Source organism: Loa loa (assembly GCF_000183805.2).
Source record: "Loa loa unplaced genomic scaffold supercont3.182, whole genome shotgun sequence".
NCBI classification, from domain to species: Eukaryota; Metazoa; Nematoda; class Chromadorea; order Rhabditida; family Onchocercidae; genus Loa; species Loa loa.
The window spans coordinates 67626-92829 of NW_018108362.1; the positions used below are offsets into that span (position 1 = coordinate 67626).

At 30.4% G+C, this 25204-nt stretch overlaps 6 protein-coding genes across 6 annotated transcripts in view; 3 read left to right on the top strand and 3 right to left on the bottom strand.

Moving 5' to 3' along the window:
- Positions 1–2153: 2153 nt before the first annotated feature.
- Positions 2154–5010, top strand: LOAG_04168 (hypothetical protein). Its single transcript, XM_003139705.2, has 7 exons — positions 2154–2633; positions 3058–3159; positions 3330–3448; positions 3550–3634; positions 3911–4017; positions 4294–4448; positions 4706–5010. Exons 1-7 carry the CDS (start codon positions 2493–2495, stop codon positions 4843–4845), a joined length of 849 nt encoding a protein of 282 aa, XP_003139753.1. The 5' UTR covers positions 2154–2492; the 3' UTR covers positions 4846–5010.
- Positions 5011–5519: 509 nt separating this feature from the next.
- On the bottom strand, positions 5520–7851 carry LOAG_04169 (hypothetical protein; the record flags this gene model as incomplete). Its single annotated transcript, XM_003139706.1, has 6 exons — positions 5520–5589; positions 5706–5776; positions 6093–6167; positions 6271–6489; positions 7475–7618; positions 7762–7851. The coding sequence occupies 6 exons, from the start codon at positions 7849–7851 to the stop codon at positions 5520–5522; spliced, it is 669 nt and encodes a 222-aa protein (XP_003139754.1).
- Positions 7852–10129: 2278 nt separating this feature from the next.
- LOAG_04170 (hypothetical protein) lies at positions 10130–13136 on the top strand (the record flags this gene model as incomplete). The annotated part of the gene is made up of 8 exons (XM_003139707.1): positions 10130–10315; positions 10780–10984; positions 11160–11272; positions 11859–12009; positions 12109–12286; positions 12591–12687; positions 12779–12883; positions 13017–13136. 8 exons carry the CDS (start codon positions 10130–10132, stop codon positions 13134–13136), a joined length of 1155 nt encoding a protein of 384 aa, XP_003139755.1.
- A 375-nt stretch (positions 13137–13511) lies between these two features.
- Positions 13512–18239, bottom strand: LOAG_04171 (ubiquitin specific peptidase 39). The gene is made up of 16 exons (XM_020446524.1): positions 18169–18239; positions 17578–17643; positions 17411–17492; positions 17102–17283; positions 16733–16805; positions 16362–16599; positions 16170–16263; positions 15923–16060; positions 15665–15817; positions 15177–15402; positions 14871–15062; positions 14624–14766; positions 14355–14497; positions 14069–14204; positions 13866–13952; positions 13512–13757 (listed from the first exon to the last, which is right to left on the bottom strand). The coding sequence occupies exons 1-16, from the start codon at positions 18217–18219 to the stop codon at positions 13665–13667; spliced, it is 2097 nt and encodes a 698-aa protein (XP_020303150.1). The 5' UTR covers positions 18220–18239; the 3' UTR covers positions 13512–13664.
- A 1576-nt stretch (positions 18240–19815) lies between these two features.
- LOAG_04172 (hypothetical protein) lies at positions 19816–22357 on the bottom strand (the record flags this gene model as incomplete). The annotated part of the gene is made up of 6 exons (XM_020446525.1): positions 19816–19872; positions 19988–20260; positions 20810–20929; positions 21128–21244; positions 21595–21692; positions 22258–22357. The coding sequence occupies 6 exons, from the start codon at positions 22355–22357 to the stop codon at positions 19816–19818; spliced, it is 765 nt and encodes a 254-aa protein (XP_020303151.1).
- Positions 22358–24775: 2418 nt separating this feature from the next.
- LOAG_07198 (hypothetical protein) overlaps positions 24776–25204 on the top strand; it is a 4798-nt gene continuing 4369 nt past the window's right edge. Inside the window, exon 1 of the mRNA XM_020447367.1 lies at positions 24776–25050. Coding sequence (XP_020302393.1) covers positions 24865–25050 — 186 coding nt within the window. The 5' untranslated portion in view covers positions 24776–24864. The remainder of the gene's footprint in view (positions 25051–25204) is intronic.

A 25204-nucleotide genomic window follows, 5' to 3' on the forward strand; every position in this document is an offset into this window, starting at 1 on the left:
TTTTACCGTTTCCTTTGTATCTCAAGGAATACCCTCTAACGTTTTATGTAAACCACTCCTACTTCTTTATATATATATCCCTTTTTTGTATAAAGGTTTGGTCTGGACTAGTGCTCTTATATAGTATCCTTATAACAGCTTTTGACTCACGGGCAAGCGGTTTCTTCTCCTTATTCTTCAATAATCCTCCTGATCAACCCTGTATTATATCAATAAAGCGGTAAAATTTACTCTGCGTCCTCACAACGTATATTCGACGTATTCACAAGGTAAGCCTTTAATTAAAGTTCTGCTTGATCTTAACTCAAGGCTAAACCTTCCAAATCTAAACGACTCGATAAAGAAAAGGAATAATTTTTTCACGACATGCAGAACGAAAAAAACGATTAGTCAAATGTGGAAAAATCAAAATATATTTCGAAAAATTAAAGTATACTTTTTTCCGATCAATAATTTTCTTATATATACAGTAGCAGTACATTCCGGATTTTATTATGTTATAATCCTATTGTATCGGTTTCATCCTGTTGAAAATTTCATGCTCCAAATCTTTTATATTGATTTCCTTAATTTGATTTTTTATAAAGTTTACCTTCGAAGAGCTTGATTACGACAAAACTTAAAAGAAAAAAAGAAGCTAGTTTGAAAAGGTCTGCTGATTTGAATATAAATTTGTGGTTCCATAAAGAAGGAGAAGTAGATTAAACAGTTCCAAAATTGTCCATTCTCTCTTTTTTTTCTCTCTCTCTCTCATTAAATATGATTCCGATAATGCATTCCAGCTTAATTTCAGAATAAAATTAAATTTATTTAAATATTCCATAATTTCTACTAGCTAGAAGCCTTTAAATATGATCATTTTCTTGCTAAGACTTTTCAGGAAGATGATAGACAAAGTATTCAGTAATTCAAATTAATTACTTTAAAAGCAGCAATTTAAATGTAACTCATAGTTAGTTATTTACTCTTATATTGTCAGTAAATGACGCTGTTAAATAGCTATAATTAAATATAATTTTGAATGCTGAAAATGAGAAGTTACTTTCTGTTTAAAATAGAAAATCAATAATTTTTTGGAAAAAAGAAGAATGAAAGAAAGAAATGGAAACAAAAAATATTGCTTCAAATTTCTAATTCTTTTGAAAAATTCTAATTTTTTTGAAGAAAAAGAGGAAATAAAATTGCTTAAAATAAGAGGGAAAAGCTGCGCAGATATGGCTGACGAGTTCAAATCTTCAAAATTACTGCAAAAAAAATTAATAACCAACAGCTCAAAAAAAGGAAATCAAAAAAATTACTGTTTTTTGACCTTTGACCTCTTTTTTTCTCCTACAATTTCTTTACAAAACATTTTCCAACATTTTTCACGAAAAATTGAAATTATCATTTTTTCACTAATAGTTAACAGCTCAAAAAACACAACAGCTCATTTTTCTAGCAGCTTAATTTAATTCTCAAACTATCATTTTGGATAGGAAAAAAGGAAAAATGCGCCGAGTTCTGTTCTTTTGCGCCTTTAGCGGTAAAGTTGATTAGTATACAAGAAAATCTATACGAAACATTCTTCATCTTTCTTATAGTTATTAATTAAGTTCGGCAAAACAGGATAAGAGAAAGAGAGAGAGAGAGGGAGGGAGAAAATGAAAGAGGAATATGAAATATCTTAGGTAACTCTGTCCTTATTTAATGAATTTTAATTTGCCTTCAAAGTGGTAATTGAACATATTCTATACTCTAACCATATTTTTAAGTAATTTTTCGTTTGTTTAATTGACATATGCAAAATGATAAAGGTTTATGATCACGTAAATACGTATTCGTACATAACGTAACACTGTCATCAACATCAGCTGTTACTTGTTGACCGTAGAGGAAGATTTTTTGAGAAAAATTTGTAAATTTTATGCAATATTTTCTGAATAAATTAAATTTACACATTAAATTACTGGTAAAATTACGCAACATTTTTCGTGATTATGTGGGATGTTCCGTAATCTTAGATGATTATGCGGAATTTCCGGTGACCAATGCAGGAATCTCTTATTTCAACTTCCTGATCAGGACAAAAATTTTAGGTGACCCGGAAATTTGCAAAGTGAGCAATGAGCAAGTAGGAGAGCGTGAGAAATGGTTGTTGTTCCATTTGTTCTACGGTTCATTCGGTTGACGGTTGTGGTGCCGGAGGGTGGGTTTTAATTACAAGTTTTCTGGAAACTTCGGTGATGTACTGAATTGTATCCATTTTGCCGTTCAACTTTTCCCGTATTTGCTATGTATGTGAATAATCGGTGTAGTGATCTATTCATTTGTTGAATGTGGCCAATTGATGAAATAGTTTTATAGATTGGTTGATTGATTGATTGATGGATTGATTGATTGGTTGATTGACTGATTAGTTTTGGCTGATCAATATTTTATGATATCTTATCATTTCTCGTTTGCATTACTGGTAATTACGATGTAGTGAATGAATTATTTTCCATTTTTTAAATATGTCAAAACCTATGGAAGCTGGAGAAACTGCGAAAGATAATGAAAACGCCGAATTGTGTTCGACGGATCAACAGTTAACAGCGAATGGTGCAGCACTGATCGAGCAGATCAATAGACAGAAGAAAGAAATTGAAGATGAAGTAAGTTGAGCGCTTAGAGTGATTTCGAGGATATATTATTATTGTTAATTTAATGGTAATTAAGTGGCTATATATGTAGAAGTAATTTGAGGCAATTCTTTCCATTACAACATTTTTTTGCAAGTTTTGGACAAGAATAAAGTGCGTTTACGTTTGTAAGTCGGAAATTTTGTGGTATTACTTGTATATATATCCCTTCTTAAATAAAACCGTGTATTATAACTGCAATGAAGGTTCATTTATTATTCGCAATTTTTGCATGGTAATGTCTCCTTTAATCGCTGTTTGCTGGTTTTTTTCAAAACTTGTAATTTCGATGTATCTGAAAATGTATTGTTTTTGGATGATTATGCTAGTTATTAAAGCAGTAATTGATCTCTATTGGGCAAATAAAGCAAAACGATAATAGAGAAGAGCGATTTAGGTGAGGAAGGAGCAACCACTGATCGCTCAGAAGGAATCAATTAACGTTTTGCTAAATGAATATGATCGAGACAAAAGTGCTGAATATTATCAGAAATCAGAGGTAATCAGCATTAGTTTGGAAGGAATTAACAAAGGTATTTTACTAATTATTCATGTCATTCTGAATATATGGCGTTCTTTATGCCAAAAGGTAAGCTGCAAATGATAATTGCAGTGCACTTTGTAATATTTTCGCAGCGATTTAGCAAAGCGATGAAGTAATTTTTTCAGGAATTGGCGAAAGTATATAGTTCCTTGCGCCGCATTCGTGGTGATGGTTGCTGTTTCTATCGAGCTCTTCTTTGTGCTCAGCTAGAATGTATTTTAAGTGATCCGGATGAATTAATTAGGTCTTCTTTTTTTCTTTTAATTGTTAGAAATCAATTGAATTTCGATAGCTTCTAAGAAGTTTTCCGGATTCTTAATTGTAATAAAGGTTTGGTCATTGCAGATTTACAAAAGTATGTAAAGGATGGCGGCAGCGTTTAATGAAGCTTGGATTTCCAGAATTCACAACGAATGACTTTTGTGATTGGGTATCTTTCCTTTTTTTTTTACAGAACATAGAAACATAGACATCTGGATGGGTATCGGGGGCTGTAAAAGGTCAGTTAACTTAATTAATATCAGAAAAACGGATATTTTATTAATAGATGGAAGTGACAAAACCATTGGTTGCTTTTTAAAAAAGCAAGTTTTTTTTTTGCTTTTGTCTTTAAATCACTTCATGTTTACGCTTATTTAAATTTTTTTTATTAGACAGTATGTCAGGGATTTGTCAGATATATTTTTTAATATAATAGCTTATTCAGTTCGATGAATTGTTGGATGATATTGCAGCGGCAAAATACGATGAAAATTTGCTTGTAAAAGCTCTAAATGAAGAAGGCCGCTCAAATTACTACGTAACTTTCTTTAGGTTTCCATTTTTTTCGTTAACTTATGAAATATTTATAAGTTTATTAGAGATTGACCTTGTACTGAATGCTGGCCTCTGTAAGAGTCCTAGAACGTTCCTTGTGCAGCCTGTTTTCTCATGTTAATTTACGATGATTAGCATGTGAAAACTTGTTTAAACCAAATATTTGAGCAAAATTTTATCAGGTTCTACAAATAGAATGTTGGGATTTGTGGTGAGATTTCAAAAATCTTGAAATAGCTATGAAAAAACATTGCTTTCTTTTCTCTACTTCAGGTTAATCACATCTGGTTATTTGCGGGAAAATGCTGTTGATTTCGAAGGTTTCATTGATGGTGGCCGTACTATGGAGCAGTTTTGTCAATCCGAAATAGAACCAATGTTCAAAGACTGCGATCATTTAGCAATTATTGCTTTAACCAAAGCTATAGGTATTTACTTACTAGAATTATGTATGTATTTAAGGAATAAACCGTTCTCTTCGTCCACACTAAGCCACGGATGAATAAATCAAAGGAAGATTCGATGCTCTTTTTGTAGCGAAGGAAATATGTTTATCTTTGGCTAAAAAGTTTACTTTTTGTGATTACAAGCTTTGTAAATGGGATTTGCTGTTCTAACTGCTTAGACGCCAACATTATGAGTAGCCACTTTAACTTTATGCGAACACTATGTGAATGGATTACAGGAGTATCAATTCGTATCGAGTATATGGATCGAACGGCAGCGGTACATCATGGCTGGTTTTATGATTTTATTGTCGATAAGAAACCACGGCATTTTTTTCTATATCGTCCGGGTCATTATGACATTATTTATAAGAATTAATGACTTATTTTGTTCTGAGCAATTTTCTTCCGATGTCCGTTTGTTACATTTGCTTAAGATGCAAAAGTTTGTTTGAAATGTGTTATGAAATATAAAGGTTATAATAGCGTGGAGACGATAGCTTGACCAGTGACTGGTTAAAGCTAACAATTGGCAATGCGAAACTTAGAATCACTTAGAAACAAAAATCATTAAAGTGAAAGGTTGCCGATTAATCAGATCAAGTGAGTACTTTCCCAAAGTGCTCATTTTACCCTTCTGTGCACACGTATCCAACGGCGCGACACTAGAAAATGTAGTAAGCATAATTATATGTATATTTGTCCAAAGTTCGTTTAGGAATTGCGTAAAGCATATAAGAAACTTGGTTCGTGTGCAGTGTTCGTGAATTTAATAAAAAGCTTTTGTTCGATTACACAGAGTCATGTTATTTACATGTACAATGTTATTCAGGAAGGTATATGTTTTTTAACGTTTAACCACTCCTCCTTTTACGAGAATCTACAACATTTGGAATTACATTTGTAACTTTGTAAAAAAAAAGAAACAGGTTTAATTAAAACTCAAGCAAATCGATTAATGAAAGTCTTCCAAGTAGTCGGAAATGCGGTTCGGATTAATTTGGATGTAACAGAAGTGCGGTTGATTTGTTTTGAGGTAGTCAATTTCCTACTCTATGTGTTGTGAACATTGATTGTTATCGGTGGAGCGAAATTTCCTGGTGGTGTTGCTCGTACACAATCACTGGAAAATAAATTTTTTCTCTTCCTTTTTAATCGGTTCAAGATTTTCTGCAAAATGGAAACTAGCTTGGATTTAATGGTCGTTTTTCTAAAAGAAAAATTCAGCAAATAGCTGACCAGTTAATAAAGCCATGACGCATCATTTCGACGTCATCCCATCCTGGTCGTTGTTTTTGCGTTAATGATATCTGTAAATAGAAAAGAGCTGGATGTATTATCAGTATGTATGCAATATAAAAGTGTATATAGAATATGCTATTATTGATTTTTGTGAGGTAATAGAGAATGTAAATGGGTAGATAAACGCGAATATTCACGAATATTCTGGACTAAATTTTTTGTCTCTCTTCAGTGAAAATTACCAATTGGAATTTCCATTTGGATTTTTTTTAAATTTCCAACTATTTTTTCAAGCATCAATAATGCCTTTTTGTTCTTTTTTCCTTTACAATTGAAAGTATTACCAATGTTGGCGTTAAGTGATAACGGTAAAGAATTACCGACCTTATTGTAAGCATTATCTTGTCCAGCATTGCTTCGAGATTTGGGAAGTGTTATTGTCGGGAATTCATTCGATTTCTGAATTATATTATTATACATGTTTATTAGTCATTGGGATACTGTTTGAATCTTTTGAATGACCTTTGGACATGATATTCTGGAAATTTCCTACAAACCTTACTGGCTCCAATCTCGTGCTATATTCCGATATTGAATTGTTGGGAACAACAACGGATTCTTCTTGCGTCTTTTCATTTTTATCGGTTTTTTCATCCGTAAGAGTAGCGGTTGATTGAACAATCGATTCTGATGACCGAGGTTTCGAACGGAATCGTTCCTGAGCACGCAACAACTTGATTACGTTTAGGGTATTGAAGAAACTTTGATTTGTGTCACCACTCTAGATTGACATCACCACTCTAGATTGACATGGCTAACTTATCATTGTTACTATTGTACATCACGATTAACCTGTGGCAATTTTTCCCAAAAATTACATTCCGGTAAGTGATTATCAACTGATAGGTGATGGTGATAAGTATCAGTACCACATTATCGCAACAAAATACCGCAGAAAAATCGGCAACTTCATTAAGACCAACAGTTCTATTTCAGCAATTCTAATTTAATCGATGTTAAGAAGTAAAATAAGAATAATATTGTAACCGGGAATTCAACCCGCGGATGCTTGATTATGTTAGTAGAATATTTGTGAAAAGAAAAGGGAACATATTAGTGGGATCTAAACATCTGTTATTTTTTACGGATAAGTTTGACATCCATCAAAATATTAAACTACTATCCTAATTAGCAGTAGATTTAAAGTACGATTTCAGCAACTAAAATTTTCCTCATTTTCGGATACGGTCATACTGCTATTACTGGATACTTCTAATTTGGAATGTTCATGTTGTTATCACTGATAATTTCTTGCTGACAGGAATGCAGTACAAATGGGGAAAAAATGACAACGAGGTTGATAATTTCTGATAAAAAAATTATTTAAAATGAGCAGTCTGAATAATAGGAAATCTATCATTTTATAAAAATGATATGCTAAATTGGAAGAAATGGATAACATTACTGGTCTATCCATAAAAGTTAACGGTCATGTTTAGTCTTTTATAAAACGATCATATCTAACAACTAATTGATAATTTTCTCGATCATTAATTAGTCGCTAAGTTATTTTCTCGAAAAGTTATCGAATAAATATGACTGCGTATCAATTATATTTATTCAATAAATAAATTTTCAAATTTTCTATCTAGTAAGACAAAAATATATCTGTTACAATTAATTGTAATTAGATCCATTTCAGATATCAGAAGGAGAGACAGAGAAAGATAAAAAGGAAGAAAAGGAAGTGTAGGTTATTTTTTAACCTGATAATTAAGAATATTCCGGTTGAACATTATGGTAGCAATGATACCCACTAATGCAAGTGCTACAACGTATACAATTCGAATTATTTTATGGAAGGTTGGTACTTCTTCAAGATTATTTTCTTCAACAATAAAAATAGTCTTCTGAAATATGTGTCATCAATATTAATTAATGTGTCACTAATATTAATTAATATGTGTGTTTAATTTTAAATTATTTAAAATATTAGAAGCCTTTTTTTCACTAATTTATTAAGCATTAAAATAATGTATGAAATTAAATATACCTTAATAGTACTTAAGGCATGATTATTCTTTAACTGCGCCATTAATACTACATTAAGATTAAATAATAGAGCATAAATTTCCCGGGACATACCGACCGCTTTAAACAATCTGAATGAAATGCTTATTAACTAATAATAATTTTATGCAGTTTTTTATTGGAATATTTTTCTTTTAATGGAATATATTTAAAAGTATTCAATAAATGACACGCATGCTTCAATTTCTTCTAATCATTTAAGATTATTATTTATTTACGAAATTTCATATGTTTGATTACTTAAGTGAATAAGTTCCATTTCTGATTAATCTTTTCTTCTTTCTTTCGTACAATAATATTTTATTGATTCGTTTGATTCATTTATTCATTCATTAAATCTTTTTTTTTATATTAGAAGAGTGGAATGAAAGTGAGAAAATATTATTAATATTGCAAATTCATCAGTGGAAATTTAAAAAAAAGCAGGAAAATTGGATTGGATCTGTGTGTATGTGTATGTGTGTATGTATGTGTGTGTGTGTCTGTATGTATGTATGTGCGTGCATGTGTGTGTCTATTTGTGTGTCCATATGGGTGTTGGAAGAGTCAATTTTGACTTGCTCAATGATTGTAAAATTGGTTTGCAGTGAATATATAATAACATTTTAACCAGAAATTAAAAAATAATTCTCACAATCGAATTATATTGCTGTTGGAAAGACTGAAAGGTTGATTGCATCCGAAGAAGATACCAAACATATGTCAGTAAGGATAAAATAGAATGTTCGGTTGTTCGGCTTTATATAAAGGAAATTTGTTTACCATAATGTAAGAGGTCAAACCGATTGACCCCAAAGATGACCTTTACAACATTTAAAAAAAAGTGTATATGATTATTAAAGTAATAAGTAGCAGTATCTATACAAAGAGCGACATATAAGATCAAAGAAAGTATAATATTGTTCCAGTACAATACAGTAGCATACTTGACCTTTACAATATTAGGGCAAAGTGTGAACAACAGCATAGTTGACCTTTATAATATTGGGACAAAGCGTAAACAACAGCATACTCGACCTATACAAAATTCAAAACTTTATACATTAAAAGAATAAAAAATTTCTTGGTTTTTCAACGATGTGTTACTATGTATGTATGTATATATATATATATATATAATACTTTTGAACTTTGAAACTTTGAATATATGTGTGTACATGTGTGTGCATGTGTATGTATGTGTGTGTGCATGTGTGTATGTGCATGTGTGTGTATGTGTGCATATGTGTGTGTGTATGTGTATATGTACGTATGTCTGTATTTGTGTTCTTGTATGTGTATGCGTGTATGTGTGAAGAGAGAAAAAAGTTGATTGAAGAAGGGAATTAAATTATGAGATTAAAATGAGGTCATTTAATTAAAGAATGCCTTTAGCGAAATACACAAGCTTTCGATTATGAATGATGTTGCGGTCATTCATTTAACAATCCTAACTTGATAATGTCGCTTGATATTTATTGGATCATGGGATCTTCCTCTCCCTCCCTCTCTCTCTCTCCCTGTCTCTCTTCTTATCATGATATCATGATAATAATTTTTCTATCAATATGAATGATTCATTTGATTGACGAAATTAATAAAATCTAATAGACCTCGATGTTTTCATCCGATAATTTAAAATTTATCGATGGTTTTTAAATTTAGCATAAATATTAAATCTATCTTATTCATAAATTGATCAAATATTTGCAAGAATTTATTCATCAATTTATCAACGATCAAGATTGTCACTTCTAATCAGTGCTAGAGTAAAACGCCTAATGAAAATTTAATTGATTGACTTCAACTAAAACACATTCCTATCACCATTGATAATTGATAATTAATCATATGAAAATGATTGTATGTTGTAGAGTTGTCTTTCTTTCTGTGTTCGGCGATGAGATAAAGTGAATTTGGGTAATTAATTTTGGTGGAACAAAAAAAAACGAAAAAAGAAAGAAATTAAGTCAGTTAAATGGCTGAAATTATGGAATTATGAAGCATTTGCTTGCAAATAGCAAAGTTTTTCTTTTTTCAGTTTAGAATAAAGTTATTTGCAGGAAAACTTAAAAACAATTCTATAAATGTAGAAGAGATTGATGAAATTATGGAACTTTCTGAGAGATAGAAAAGAAAACGGTTTAATTAGGAAGGAAAGTTTTCCGGATAAATGTAGAAGTATTAGAAGTGGAATGGCCTTTTTTCTTTTTTCTTTTTAGACACTATTACTTAACGATTTTACTGTTTCAGTGAATTTTGGTGAAGAAAAATAAATAAATAAATAAAAGGAAGAAATGAGGGAATCTGTGCATTGAGATCTGGTGAATATAATAAGTTAAAATTTTCAAATGAAACTTTTACGTCATATCTTCCGTCCATTACTTGGTATCTTCTTTGGTATAGTACTTCTGTTAACATCATTTGTTGGTGATTCAGTGATTATGCTTATCATACCAATTCTTTTCCTCAATCGTCATCATCAATGGCGTTTATTAATTGATCGTGCTATCAGTTTCTGGATTATTATTCCTATTGTAAGTTTTTCATTTCTTTTTTCCTTTCATAATTTTTTACACTTTTAAATATCTAAAAAGGAATTTATTACTAAATTTACAATGAAATTAGCATTCATTTTTCTGTCAAATTTTTCATTCAAAACGATAAATAAATTTAAAAAAAAAAAGAAATCAACATTGATAAGTACTGATAAAATGACATTGATTGATGAAGCGAAGTAATATTAATAAGTTCAATTTAATCATTAAGATAAGGTATTTTTTCATACATTAGCTTAAGTTATAATTTCATGAAATTGTTAACGTAATTTTCTTCCAAGTAATTAGTGATCTTTTACAATATTTAGCATCGTATCGATTATTATCATTTCCTCTTTTTTTTTCTTTCTTTGATTTGTTTGGATTGTATAATTTTAATAATTGACAATTAATTAAAAAGCTTTTACAAAGTTTCATAGGAAATGTTGTTCGTTTTATTTTAGACTTTTTTGGAATACATATTTGGTATGAAATTCACGGTAACAGGTGATACAATTGATTATAATTCTCCAGCAGTGATAATAATGAATCATCGGACGAGACTTGATTGGATGTATTTTTGGGCGGCATTATTTAAGATGAATCCATGGCTGTTGATTAGCTCAAAAATTGCTTTAAAAGCTGAACTTCGCCATATTCCAGGAGCAGGTTTCCTTCACATAAAATCATTTCAAATATTTAATCTAAAATTTTGTAAGATTTCTTTTTTTACTTAAAGAATTTCACTGATAATAATACTTTATTTAATAGACATGGTTTGAAATTAAATTATTTTAAATTGGTTGAAAAATGAAATAATGTTTGACTGTTCAATTTATTGAAGGTTTTGGAATGGAAGCAAATCAATTCATTTTTTTGGATCGTAAAATAAAAACGGATAAGGAACGGATCTCGGAAGCAATTCACTATTATGCATCTGTTGGAAGAAATTATCAGGTTTATCCTCGTCTATCATTTTTATTCTTTATAATGCATATTTATAATTCATCATCCATCAATATCAATATAGCAATTGTAAATATTTAATGTTCAAATTACGGATAGGAACAATTAAATGGTTTAGATGATTCATATCGGACGAAAGAATTGAAAAAAAAATAAAAAAAAACCAATTTCATTGATGTATGATACCTATGTAATTACATCTAAAAAATTAACGAAAAAAATAAATCGTCATAAATTTGCAGTAAATTTATCTATATCCATGATAATTTTTTTCTTCTTTTCTTCTATTATAATATATTATAATTGACATCTAATGTTGTACAATTAATTAGGCATAGTTTTTGTCTTCAAAAATACAATTTTTTAAATGAAGAAAAAATAATTCATCCCAACACTACCAACATTGAGCGCAATATATTTAAGAAGTTGAAAAAGATTTGGTTAAATTTTCAATGTACTGTCAATAAATTTTATGCAATTATTTCAAATTTTTAAAAAAACTTTCGCCACTTTTTCTCATCAATTCCAAACAATTTAGCTAATCATTCATTCCTTTTTTTTTTAAATGTCTTTTTAGATATTATTATTTCCTGAAGGAACAGATAAAACGCCCAGTACAACGATGAAAAGTAATGCGTATGCAAAAAAGAATGGTTTAAAACAATTGAATAATTTGATTTATCCTCATTCAGCTGGATTTATTCATCTTATCAATGAGATGAGACGACGTTTGTTCATCAAATCCATCTTATTGCATTAAATTATCAATGAATTAGTAGGATGATAAAAGTCAGGATTCTGTTCCCTCGATAACATTTATGGTTTAGACAATTACATCGAATGCATTTATGATGTAACTATTGCTTATCCGGTAAATATTGTCCAGTCCGAAGTTACCCTTATCTTAACTGGTCGTACACCAAAGAAAGTATTATTTCATATTGAACGAATCGATCTATCATGTTTACCGCTTAAAGATCATGATATTGCTCAATGGATTAATGAGTACTTAATTATTTTTATTTCGTTCTATTTAAAAATTTTCAAATTGAATATATCGGTGGAATGAAAAATTATTAGATATGTGATATATCATTAAGCATTGTTAAACAGATCAAAAAATAAATAAATAACTGTAGGAAAGTAGCGATATCATAAATTAGATGTATTCAAAGAGATGAGAGGAATGACAACTTTCAAGACATAGATAAAATTGAAATTAAACTTAGAAGAAGAGTGAAGAAAATTTGTACAATTCTCTAGAATTCTTTTAAATCGCAATTTCTTCTCAAAATGTTGCAACTTTTAGATTATGGATTGCGAAGGATGAGAAATTAGATTTGTTTTATTCACAGCAACCACCACGCATACATTTCCCAAATGACAAGAATAAATTTATATGGGAGGTAGGTGACCAAGAAATTTAGGACTGGAGGATGAAAGATATAATGGGGATAGTGGGGAAGACCTGAAGATTTATTAATGAATGATTTTCAGGAAGATAATCCACTTCAGAAAACAGTCAAGTTATTTACGCTCTGTTTCTGGTTATCAATGACTACTTGTTGGTTCTATCATCTGACATTTTTACGATTCGTTCAGGTAATATGTTGAATTCCTTCCCTCACCTAACTACCAATTATCTGCATGTAATCGAATAATTCAATTGTAATTGTGCTTCATTCATATAGGTTATTGAGACTAAATAAGACCTGAACATGATCGATTAATTAAGGTGCTTTTTGGATATTTCATTCTTGCATATGCTTATATATATGGTAAATATGGTGGTATTCAACGAATGGCATATATCAAATGGTGCCATGCCATGGAGGCGAAAACAGTTCATTGGTGACATTTTACTTGTTAATTTTACTTTTACTAATTCCAAAGACTAATCCAACTACATTTGTCTGTTATGCAATTCTGGAATATTAGGGAAAAATAGTGTTAACAAATTTTCCATTTTATTAATCATAAGAGCGTAGAGTAGTTTCAGGATCTCTGATACCTACGCGATTTTTCAAGATTTTGTATATTTCCCTTCCTAAAAAAGCGGGATTACGATTTGTTTTAGGCTTTATTAACATAGCATTAAAACGGTAAAAACTTGAGAACATAAATTTAAAATGGAAGAATACTAATTGAGTAAACCTGAAGCGTGCTAAAAGAAGTGTCTAAAATTTACGTTTATGATTGTTTCAAGATCATCGAAAATTTCTCTCATGTCCTTTTTCCAGAAAAACAAACATGATATAAGACTGCAAAGACAAGGAAACTACAGAAAAGAATATGCAACACAACTCCATCATCTGAATTAATATCAAATAAATTGAATTCTTCAGTTTATATTAATAATCAAACCGTTAATTTAAACAAAAAATTATTGTTCCATTTTGTCCATAGCTTCTTCTTCACTTCCTTCCGTTTCACCAGCTCGTTGTTCACGTGTTTTTGAAGTATTCAAACGCCAAATCTGAAGTTCTTCAAGAAATTTTCAACGATATAAGTGTAATTAGAACACAAGCCTCTGTTAAACGTCCATCATAAGTAAAACTGAATGAGCACTGGCAAACGAGCCAACCTGTATATAAGATTCGGCTAGCGTAATCATCTGCGGTAGTATTTCTTTCACATGCAAGTCTTCCAGTTCATACCATTTCTGAGTACCCTGAAAATAACACATATGACTGATGATAATTTGATATAGTGCACTCTTTTCGATTGAGATATAGAAGAACATCCTATGAACTGTAAATTGAATATATGTGATAAACAGAAACGAACATTGTGAAGAATTTGGATACGATAGGAGCCAGATGATGGCGGACCATCATGAACAATATTTGAAACGAGATCATAGGTTGTATATTTATGCAGAGGACGCATCTCCTCCGCCAAACAATCATACAAGTCAACATTGCTGAAACAACATTCCTGATTGACCCACTCGGTTTATAAGAAACTCCTAGATGCCCATCGTCTAAATCAGTGAGTTATTAAATAATGAGCCACTGAATTATAAGTTAATTACACTATTTCCAAGTATAATGCAAAATTCTTTATTCATTACCTTATAGGAAAATTGACAATTGTAGGATTTTTCTCGACAAACCACTGATTTTTATGGAATCTTTTATAGGTTATAATTAAATAAGGTGGCAAACGGACCAGTTGAAAACGTTTCATGAAATTCTCACTATATGTTTTATATTCCTGGAAAAGAACATATGCCGAAATGATCAAATATAGAAATTTCAGCACATGCAGAAATAAGTTATTACATCCAGTTATAGGTAATCTGGGGGAAAAAAAAACTTGACGGAAGAAAAGGAAAGTAACCTTCTCAGTAGCACCGTTAAATTTAGTTAAGAGCACAGAAAGTGGAACTTGTGGTATAATATTCTGCAACAATTCGTCACGATATAGTGGGGCGGCTGGCAAATCCAATGTAAGATAAAGGAATGGAATTTCGAGTTTCTTCTCTGGAAATAAGAAAATTCGGCAGTAAATTTCCAACTTGTGTAAGAAATCACCATCAAATGGATGATGAAATATTAAACAGAATCTGGAATCTGTAGAATAGCACCTTTATATTCATCAGTTTCCAACAAATTTTTTCGTGCTTCCTCGGTTGTTTCCACAGGTATTACTTTCCGTGTAAATTCATGCAGTCGACCCCGAAATATCTTGTAGATAATGGATGACGATGTTTTGCGGGTCCCGTTCAATGCTATATGAAGGGTATTTAACAAGAAATTCAAGAACTCAGCCGCATCACCTGTAATTTATTATCGGTCAGGAGAGATGATTTAACTGTTTTTACTTTGAAAAATTTTTGTTTTCTGAAGCTACTTAAATCATACATAATCATTTACCAAATAATGAAGCAAACCTTGTTTGGTAATTTGAAATTTTTTGCTGCTGCATAATACGCTGGCTTGCAGCATTTCATGAGGTGAAACATGTGCTTTGAATGCTTTCGGGTTCCACAATTTCCTGATTAATTCACCAAAACGCTTCGGCAACAACGTTAGCTTATCACCAGGTGGTCTTTTTATATTTATATAATTTTCTTCACGTAGGAAATAATCACGAAGGGGTGGAACGTGTGAAAGTGCCTAAAGCATTTTTTTTGAACAGTGACAAAATATTTTTCAAATTAGTGAATAAATAGGATAAATATTGCTAAATATTGAACAAACAGTGAATAAATATTGCTTAAAAACGTCCTCCAAATGATTTAATACTAATTAAACCCTTTTTACTACAACGAAGTTGAACATATTACCCAACTTGCAACAGACTGAGATCACAAAATATTAAGACGGTAGAGATATCAGATGCTGAACATGAAGTAAAAATTTCAAAATGAAGACTCACATGCAGCACCACATTTTCATAATCATTGGCTTTGATATTGTTCAGACCTACAACACCTGGATGATAAGTTGTTCCATCAAAAGCACGAGCCATCTTTCCCATCTTATCGATCTCCATGATATATTTTGTCGTATAGGTTGGTTTCAATACATACTAAAGAAACCCATTTGCTAGTTCTTTTTTAGAAAGAGTTCAAACACATCTTTTACTATTTCACAAAATACTGACAATCTTCCCATAATTTATTATAACAACAACCTTGATATCGTCCAGCGATGGATCAATGATTTCATAGTTATCTGGCAAACAGTAAAATTTCAAAGTGCTCAAGTTTAGGAAAACTCGATGGTTTGTATCCAGTGAATGGGTGTACGCATGGGTGCTGGTGCCTCGACCCTGAAAATCAGCTGAACATTGTAAAATTAGCTATCGATAAGAATTTTTCCGATGATGCCACCGCCTGCAAAAGTCATCAAACGAAAACAAATCTCCTTTTAAAATTCACCTGGAAATATTTCCCGCAAACCATACAAGCATAAACATTGATGTGTGATAATGAAACAGAACACAGCTTTTCGAAATCAAAATCTAATGCGCACCTGCAAAAAAAATTTTAAAAAGCTAAAAAAGAAACAAAAACTTCTGCTACAAAACCAAAGAACTGTAACACAAAAGAGGATTAATTCGAAAAGCAAACCTATCAATGGTGTCTAAATATGGGCACTGTCGGCTTGGCTTTTCAATTTGAGCTTTTTTCAATGACCAAACCGCATCATTATCCGCATCAAGCAGCTCCGGGTGCTCCTGTTCTTCTTTCAGCAGCCTAGCAATTTCCAATTCTCTTGCTGTTGGCTCTTTTTTGACAATGTCTGTGTCATTCCGTTCGAAATTTGTATCATTCGCTTCAATCCCCAATCCTTCTCTTGAAAATGACCCTGGAATTCCTCGAGTGAAATATATACATGTACATATTAAATTGATTTTTATTTAAGGAAAAAAAGAACTGAATTCAAAAATGAAAAAAACAAAGACTTCATGGCACTTTAAAAAACGATGATAAAAGTATACCATCGAGAACTCCACTCGTATCATTTTTCTCTTTTTCCAAGGGAGAACGACGACGTTTCTCGCTTTTCGAATGCTAGAAATAGTAATCACAATTTACGCCAAAAACGGGAACATCTATTTCAATTCTCCTCTTTAATGTAATTATTAAAGTAATAATTTCGATCAGCCGGAATATCATTTAGTACAGGTCTAGAGAAGACAATCAGGACTACTGGCTTGTGGTCGCCAAAAGTTTAAGGCACTAGCTGCATTTCAGAGCCATCCATGATTACACTGGCAGTAGTTATCTATCCAATATGTAATATATAATATAATAAGGTATCTATCCAATATGTAATACATAATAAATAATATAATAATGTAAAATGCCTTTTTTGATGACTTAACATCTTTATGACTTGAATGCTTGCGTTTTGATCGCATTCTCGAATCATCACGACTGGTGTCACTGCCAGAATCTGTTGATCGTGACCGTTTGCGCTTTCTATCCCTAACATTACTACTAGGTTCGTCCTTTCGACTTTTTCTTGAAGACTCGTTTGACAATTTATCTGGAAATATCAGCCGACCGATGTCTAACGTTGTGTGAAATGTTTCTTTTCGACAATATATAGCTTAAATTTTGATAAATTACGAAAGCAAATATAAAACTAAGAATGAAAAAAGCCTAAAAATCACCAGCTTTAGTTGTTGTTTCACGCTTCTCATTGCCATTTTCATTTTCCACCAATTCGCCTTCTTCATTACTCGTAGACACACCCTGAAGAGAATCAAAACAAGATATTCTCCTTCGCCTCAACAAGTAAAGCTTAATTTGATTAGTATTAGCAATATATAATCCTTACAGGCATCATTTCTTTTGTAATTCCATCATTTTGTCCACCATTCCGCTGATTTTCATTGCGTTCACTCTGAAAACCACGATAAACTTAATGTTGAAAAATAAAATGTTTCCCTTTCTTTCTGAGAAATATAGATAAAATATTTCCTAAGCTTTGTTATTTCTGCAATCGAAGTCGACACAAATATGTTGCAAATTGTTTGAAATCCCGCTATTGCAAATTTCATCAATTTTAAAATCATAGACAAGTATTTGGGAAAATCAAGGATGTGCTCTCAATGCTGCTTGTTACTTACAGAAAAATATACTCAGCAGAAGGTTCGCAACAACAATAATGTCGGAATCAATCACAAAAAAACGCCTCAAACAATGACAAAAATAACAAACAGTAAACGGATAGTGATAACACCGGTAACCTTAGAAAAGTAGAGAAGACAAATAACGCATATAATGCATACTAATGCACGCACTAAATAACCAAATACAAAGTAAGTGAATCAAAATAGAAGACGAATTAGTAACTAAATAATAAATAACTAATCAATAACCGATGAAATATTTAATGAATAAATATTTAAACAAAAGAAATGCAAACCTTATTTTCGTTACTTTCTTCTGCTCGTTTCCTATTTCTTGTTGTAACCATAGCAATAAAATATTCTGCAAATTATTACTTATGCATATACTAAAGACCATAAAAGTTATCCATCTACGTTGAGATTGGAATACAATTGTAGTTCAAGTTAAAACCAATAAAAACCAAATCCATACCAGTCCAATCCCAGATATCCCGCCCCTTACTTCCCTTCCCTTTTATATCGACTAATACCAAGTAAATTTCCCGTAAATTCCCCGAGAGAATGAGCACTAGTAAATTTCCCGAGAGAATGAGTACCACAAACCAAACGAAAACTCGCTCACAGACCACTGTGAAATTACTTGGTTCAAGGCGGTTAATGAAATTGTATTCCTTAGCTGACAACTGATGTTGCTTATCAATATCTTTTAGCTGACAATTGATATCAGTTGGACTTCTGTACAATTCTTGAGTAATAATAATAATAGTGATAACAATAGTATCAAGAATACTTTTAAAACTTGAAGAGAGGCATATTGAAAATAACTCTAAATGATGGCTGCAAATATCGAAAAAAATTCAAACTAAATCATTGAATTATAATTTGCAATTAATAATTTATCACTCAAAATGACTTTTAAATTCCATACTGTATCATAGGATTCTTGCCTATTTAAGTAAATCATTGCCATTCCTTTTTAACTATTAAAGCAATAAAAAATTTCAATTATTCGTCAATTCACTCATACAAACTTTCTCAATAATTTTATTTATCAAATAGTTTTATCACTCATTAATCATACCATACAATAATCTTATCATTTCATTGTTGCTTATTTTCATTTCTAGTCTCCTCCCTCATAAAATGAAATGTTTTTGTTTTAATCAAATTTCAGAATTTACTATTTCAATGTTACTTCTTTGATATGATTCATTTACTCATTATTCTTTTTGATAACCGTTATATCGAAGTATTTCAGTAACTCATTCGTTCCGTTTTTTATTACATTTAACATCATTCGGCAATTCATGTCCATTTTCCACTACGTTCAAACTTTTCAGCGATAAACTTATTTCGCTATACTTTAATTCATTGTAATGTTAATATTATTTCTCAATGAAAATATCTTTTATTCGATTAACATAAGGTTTAGTGGTTAGAAAACAGAGCTGGTAATTAATTGGTTCGTTTGTTTTTTTTTTTTAATTAATTGTGAACAAAGTTGATAATTAATTTGATTCATTACAGTATACAAATTGTATTACAGAGAAGAAATGGAATAAAAATCAGAATCTTTAAGATCATTAGATTATCACTTAAATAGTGAATGATAATGCATTCTGAAATTGAGGTATGAATGTAAAAAGACATTCCATAATACTTCCTCTTCATGATACATTAATTAATCTTAGAAATTTTTACTTTTGTTCAGATGCTAATCATATTGTAATGATAAAGATCTTTATTGCAGATGTGGACAGTTAGACCATTCAATTTTACTAATTAGACTAGATTTGGCCCTAATTCTATTGATTCAATCCACAATTATAGGTAGAGCTATAGATGACAATATTTACTACCATTTCTATGAATGAATATTGAATGGTGTAAGAAGTGATTACCTAAAGCAATTGTATACTTGGACTTTTTTCGCTATTCATTTTTCACTGGGCTTCAGGAAGATAAGGTCGAGCAGCAAGCATGAACATTTCATTCGGTAACTACAAATAGTCCGGTTTCAATTCATATTCCTGTTTCTGAATTGTTTTCGGAAAAGTTGAGCTTTTACATGAAGATGTTACTTGAAGAGAATGTAGATGTTGACGTAGGACTCACACCACGTAAATAATTGATAAAATGTTGACGAGTTTCAGGTTGCATATGCTCGAAATGGACACAACTAAAGAGTCGGATAGCTTTGGCGAAAGTAGTGGAATGAACATCACGCGTATAGCTATCATAAAATTGATAAGTTTGCTCGTGAAATTGTATCCAACGCATTACCACTTGAAAACGTTGACAAGCAGCATCTTCATATTCTCGTTGATTATGACGTATACGTTGAGCATCACGTGTAAGCAAACAGTACAATTCATTACTTGTCATTAGCTAAAATTTTTTCAATCTTTTATCCTACATTTGAAATTCTAAAGAGTAAAATTTGTAAATGTCTAGATTGAAGGCTTGTGATCCATTAGTTTCAAATTGTCACATCATCATTATCATTGTCATTATACATCATGGCCATTTGAAACTTCCTAATTATTAAAAAAGAAAAAATATACAAAGGATTGAAAGGGTGAACAACAGCCAAAAAAAGATATAGAACTTTAAAAATTTCATTTCTTTTTAAGAACTTTCAAATTTTTATGGTTTTTTAAAAATTCGTCAAGTTTTTCTTTTGAAACAGGACAATTTTAAAATAGTCAAATTCTGTGCTAAAAGTATTTCATTGAAATTTTCAGAATATCGATGTTTGTTTTTATTAGTGAGATCCTTGATTACTTCTAATTTCGTTGATCTTTTTTGACTCGTAATGATCATTCCCAATTAATTTTTGCATAATTTTGCATGAATCATGAAAATAAGAAATATATTTGAAATGATCTGAATACTAGAAAAGACAAATTATCAGAGTAACCTATGTCCAAAACATACTGCCAATGTGCTCCGTTCATTCTTAATCGCCTCTTCAATGTATGGCAAGATATGATTTGCCATATTTTCACAAACAATTTGTTGAGTATCGTAAGTTACACAACGCATCATTTGTTCATCCTATAAAAAATTTGAAATGATCAGGTATTGATCATTTCTATTGATCAAAGTATTGATGACCACTATAGTCAGTTATGAAAAGTATCAATGTCCCTTAGTTATGATCAAGTATTGATCGTCATTATGGTTATGATCAAATATTAATTGATCATTCCTATGAACAGTCATAAGTGAGCAAATAGATTTTGTAAAGTAAACCATTACATGGAAGATAGCTTTGTATGCATCTAATACAGTTTCCGCTTGCTTTGATCGTTGGCGCAAAAATGATTCCACCAAACGACTTAGTTGTGCAATACGAAAGAACATTGCACACTAAAAGATGAAAGAGATAGCTATCAATTGTATTTGAAATAAATAATTTGTTAATTTAATTTATTTTCAGCAGTAAAATTTGAATTAATACGAGTATAAAATGAAGTAATTCGAACTTTTTTTAAAAGATAAGTGATAATTAGCATAAAATACTGGTGAAAAGATCAATAAGGAATAAGTTGCTGTTTTACATAATTCATGCAAATATTATTCATTTCATCAAGATTTTCCTTTGTATGTATATTTAATTTAAACTTTCATCTCAAATTTATTTGTACAATTTTTTAAGTAATATCTCATATGTTGATAATCTTATCCAGCGAAATAATACAAAATGATAAAATGATAACCTGAATCATATCTTGCATTGCTGCAGAATCAAGCTGAAGTGATCCGGTACGCATAAATTGAATTGTTGCTTTAATTGTATGCCAATGAAATGGTAAGGCTAAATTAAACGTTTTTTTTCCTTTAAATTTAAATTCATCTAAGAACAATTTAATTACAAGCTAATAAATGGTAGTAGCATTAAGTGATATTGTCCACATTGATTCAGAAAGAATCGGAAATGAACATATGCAAGGTGATATATTCGCATTTTAATAGTAATTCAAGAAAAAATGTGAAATATTAAAGATTAATGCTAATTTTAGTATTATTATTCATTTGAAGGTATTTGATTTGTTGAAAATGTTACAACAAATGGAGATTAAAAAAAAAAATTCACTCATTTTTTATTTTCACACATTTTAAATCTCAACTTTTTTGATTTGTTTTTCCAATTTTGGTAATTACATGCAATTTGTTTTTCAATTTTTATTTTTAATAATAGTAGTTTAAATAATATTATGTGAATGTACACTTATTATTTCTATCTTTTCATTTTGTTTCATTCATTCATCATTTTAAATAACTGTTGGAAATGTAATACAATTCCTTTTTTTCTTTTTGTTTACTTCTCTTAGTTACATTTTGTAAACAGATAAAGGATAAGGAAAATGTATATAACTAACCGGTACAATTTAGAATAGGTGATTGTACACCGGTTTTATTGACAAGTTCACGGATGTAAAGAGAATGAGCACAAGCTAATGATGTGCTAATGCATTCCATTCGGTTTGCACCCCTAAAAAATCCCTTCTATCAATGAATGATAATTTCATCATCTATGACAAGTTGTCTAAACTTGTCTTAATCATAGGTACAATTAATGATTATAACTAATGATTAATGATTATAATTAATGAATATACATTATACTAATGATTATGCCTACTTGTGAAATTGTAACGTCCCACCACTCCATTTATTTTGCTGCTGAATCATTGCTGCAGGCTAAATATTCAAAGGAAGTAAAGTATTAATAAAATCAATTTTTGCTGGAATATGCAAATTGTCGAACAATAGAATGGTAAAAATATTTCTGATGAAATTTAGAAAAAAATTTTCAGAGATTTAAAAAATTTCAAAAGATTTTTTTTCCATTTTTTTCATAACGAATTGTTGGAAATTTCAAAAACTTTAAAATTTTCTTTTTTCTTCCTTTTTTTTTGAAAAAAAAAGTGTACAACCTTGGCTAAATGCGCTTGTATTCCATTGGATACAGTATCGTGAGCATATAATGTTATCGGATCATTTGCGCTGTTTGATATGAATCGTAAGCTTCCTCGAAGCGGTATCAATTTTGTCGTTGTTGTCGTTGTTGTTGTTATTTCGTCCTAATAATGAATGAATAGAATAAAACAACAAAAAATAAATAATTGGATACTATAATTAAATTTTTAAATATTTTTGTAACAAAAGTTTGATTTTTTAATTCTATTTAATAAAAGCGTAAATTTAACACAAATTAATGAAATGATACGAAATGGGACAAATATTTATAATTGAAAAATACTTTACCATTGTATTGGTTGTACCGAACATATCTCACGATTCTAATTTGACTGCTCACTAAATGATGGTGTATATACAATGAATTGAAAATTCTAATCAATTATATTTTATGCATAACATTTTACTTTATGAAAAAAAATCCCTTCATTATAGTTAGAAAAAAGAAAGAAATTCCTAATCAGTCATGTCTGGGGTATAGTACTAGAATATCTCGGTCTTCTAAATGGAAAAATAAGAGAATTGGAAAAAAAGTAGGAAAGTCAAAATATTTTACTGAAATTGATTACAAGTGAATTAATTAAGTTTAAAATTTAACAATTTTAACGAACTTTCCAATGGTGGTGCTTAAATTTAGTTAATTGGTTGATTGCTGCTTAAATTAATTAAGCATTGAAAAAATGCTGGGAAATGAAAAATGCCGTAAAATGTTATGTAATTATGAACAGTTTTTGTCAAAATAAAGTTATAGTAAAGATTGAAAGCTAAAGTTACAGTTAAAATTGAATTTAGAATTGTGACTAAAAAGAAAAGGATGTTTTTCCTCAAATAATTCCATTTCCGTAAGTGAATAATAAAACAGAACAAAATTATCTTTATGCTTGGGCACATTTTCCCAAACGTTTTACATGGAACTTTCGAAATTTTTCAAAAACTAATTTTTTTGTCAGTGATAATTGAATGTCTACTTGAAAACTGATCTTTAACCTTTTTATTTTTTCCTTTTAATTCCAATTCTTTTTTTTCCCTTGATAATTTCGTACTCTTCCTTTCGCTTCCTGTTACTGTTTACTTCGACAGTGCCAATTCAATCTTATATCTCTTGACCCATGTCATTGACCTCTAACCTTATTGACCTCTGACCTTTCCTTGACCAATCTTCTATGTTCGTGAACTCTTGTCCTATGCATGCGACCTTAATCAATGGCGTATTGCGGAAAATTGGTTTGAAACTGTTTCATCTTTAAATGTTTGTTGGGAAATCGCACTGAAAATAAGCACGGGTGTGAATTAGGTGTTACGTCAAAAAGAGATATGGAAAAGAAGAGAACGAGACAAAGGAAGGAAAGAAAAAGAGAACATGGGAGGAAGGAACACTATTAGCGACAGTGCTACTGATTAGGTCACTAAAGGGACATTGTGAAAATGACGTTTCAGAGATTACTTCAACTAATTTTTGGTTGGGTTTTATGACTCTATACTTGGGACATTTAGAGCATACGGATATGTGAATGCTTCAATTTCACCTTTTACAAATAAACTGTAATAGGAACTATTCAACAGCCGTAAGCGATGAATTGACTCTATGGCAAGTTCGTAAACAGAATGATACCTTAATAAGGTAATTCAGGAAGGATGGAGTATGAAACGTTGGATGTAATTCATCCGATGTTTTCTCTGTATTTCATATTTGGCTTTTACTAGGACTTATTTAGGTTGTATTTGATTAAGTATAAATCCACAGAAAAGGTCAAGGTCAATATATTTGGCGTCTTAACAATTCATAAAGATTATGTTGACATTGCACCATGCGGTCCAATCCAAACATTCGTATTGCAGCATTTGATTTGTTTCTGCTTACATAAATAAGTATATAGTGTAATACTTGGATATCAAATGGTCACGTTATTCGTTTGTTTATAGATATATGTTTCATTATATTCACTTGCACTGCTGATTTCCTTTGCATAATTTTTCTTGTTTGGATCGGTGAAACTTTTATCATAATGGATATTTTATTGCCGTCCTTTTCTGATTCTTCGTCATCGGATTCTTCTTTTTTGTTGGATTCTTCATCACCATCTACAACTTCTTTTCCTAGTGAACACATGTCACCGGAGAAAATGATTGAGGAGGAAGGCAATTACGACGTATTCCTGTTAGAAGCAATGATTTGCTCAGTTTGTTTTATGGTTAGTGCTATATATATATATATATATATATATATATATATATATATATATATATATATATATATATATATATATATATATATATATATATATATATATATATATATATATATATATATATATATATATATATATATATATATATATATATATA

Coding starts and splice junctions, on each gene's coding strand:
- LOAG_04168 (XM_003139705.2), top strand. CDS start 2,493: ATGTCAAAACCTATGGAAGCTGGAGAAACTGCGAAAGATAATGAAAAC. Junction 3,449..3,549: donor GATCCGGATGAATTAATTAG/GTCTTCTTTTTT, acceptor TGGTCATTGCAG/ATTTACAAAAGTATGTAAAG. Junction 3,635..3,910: donor CGAATGACTTTTGTGATTGG/GTATCTTTCCTT, acceptor TAGCTTATTCAG/TTCGATGAATTGTTGGATGA.
- LOAG_04171 (XM_020446524.1), bottom strand. CDS start 18,219: ATGGTTACAACAAGAAATAGGAAACGAGCAGAAGAAAGTAACGAAAAT. Junction 15,403..15,664: donor ATGAAAATGTGGTGCTGCAT/GTGAGTCTTCAT, acceptor AAAATGCTTTAG/GCACTTTCACACGTTCCACC. Junction 13,758..13,865: donor TAGCCGAATCTTATATACAG/GTTGGCTCGTTT, acceptor GAAGAACTTCAG/ATTTGGCGTTTGAATACTTC.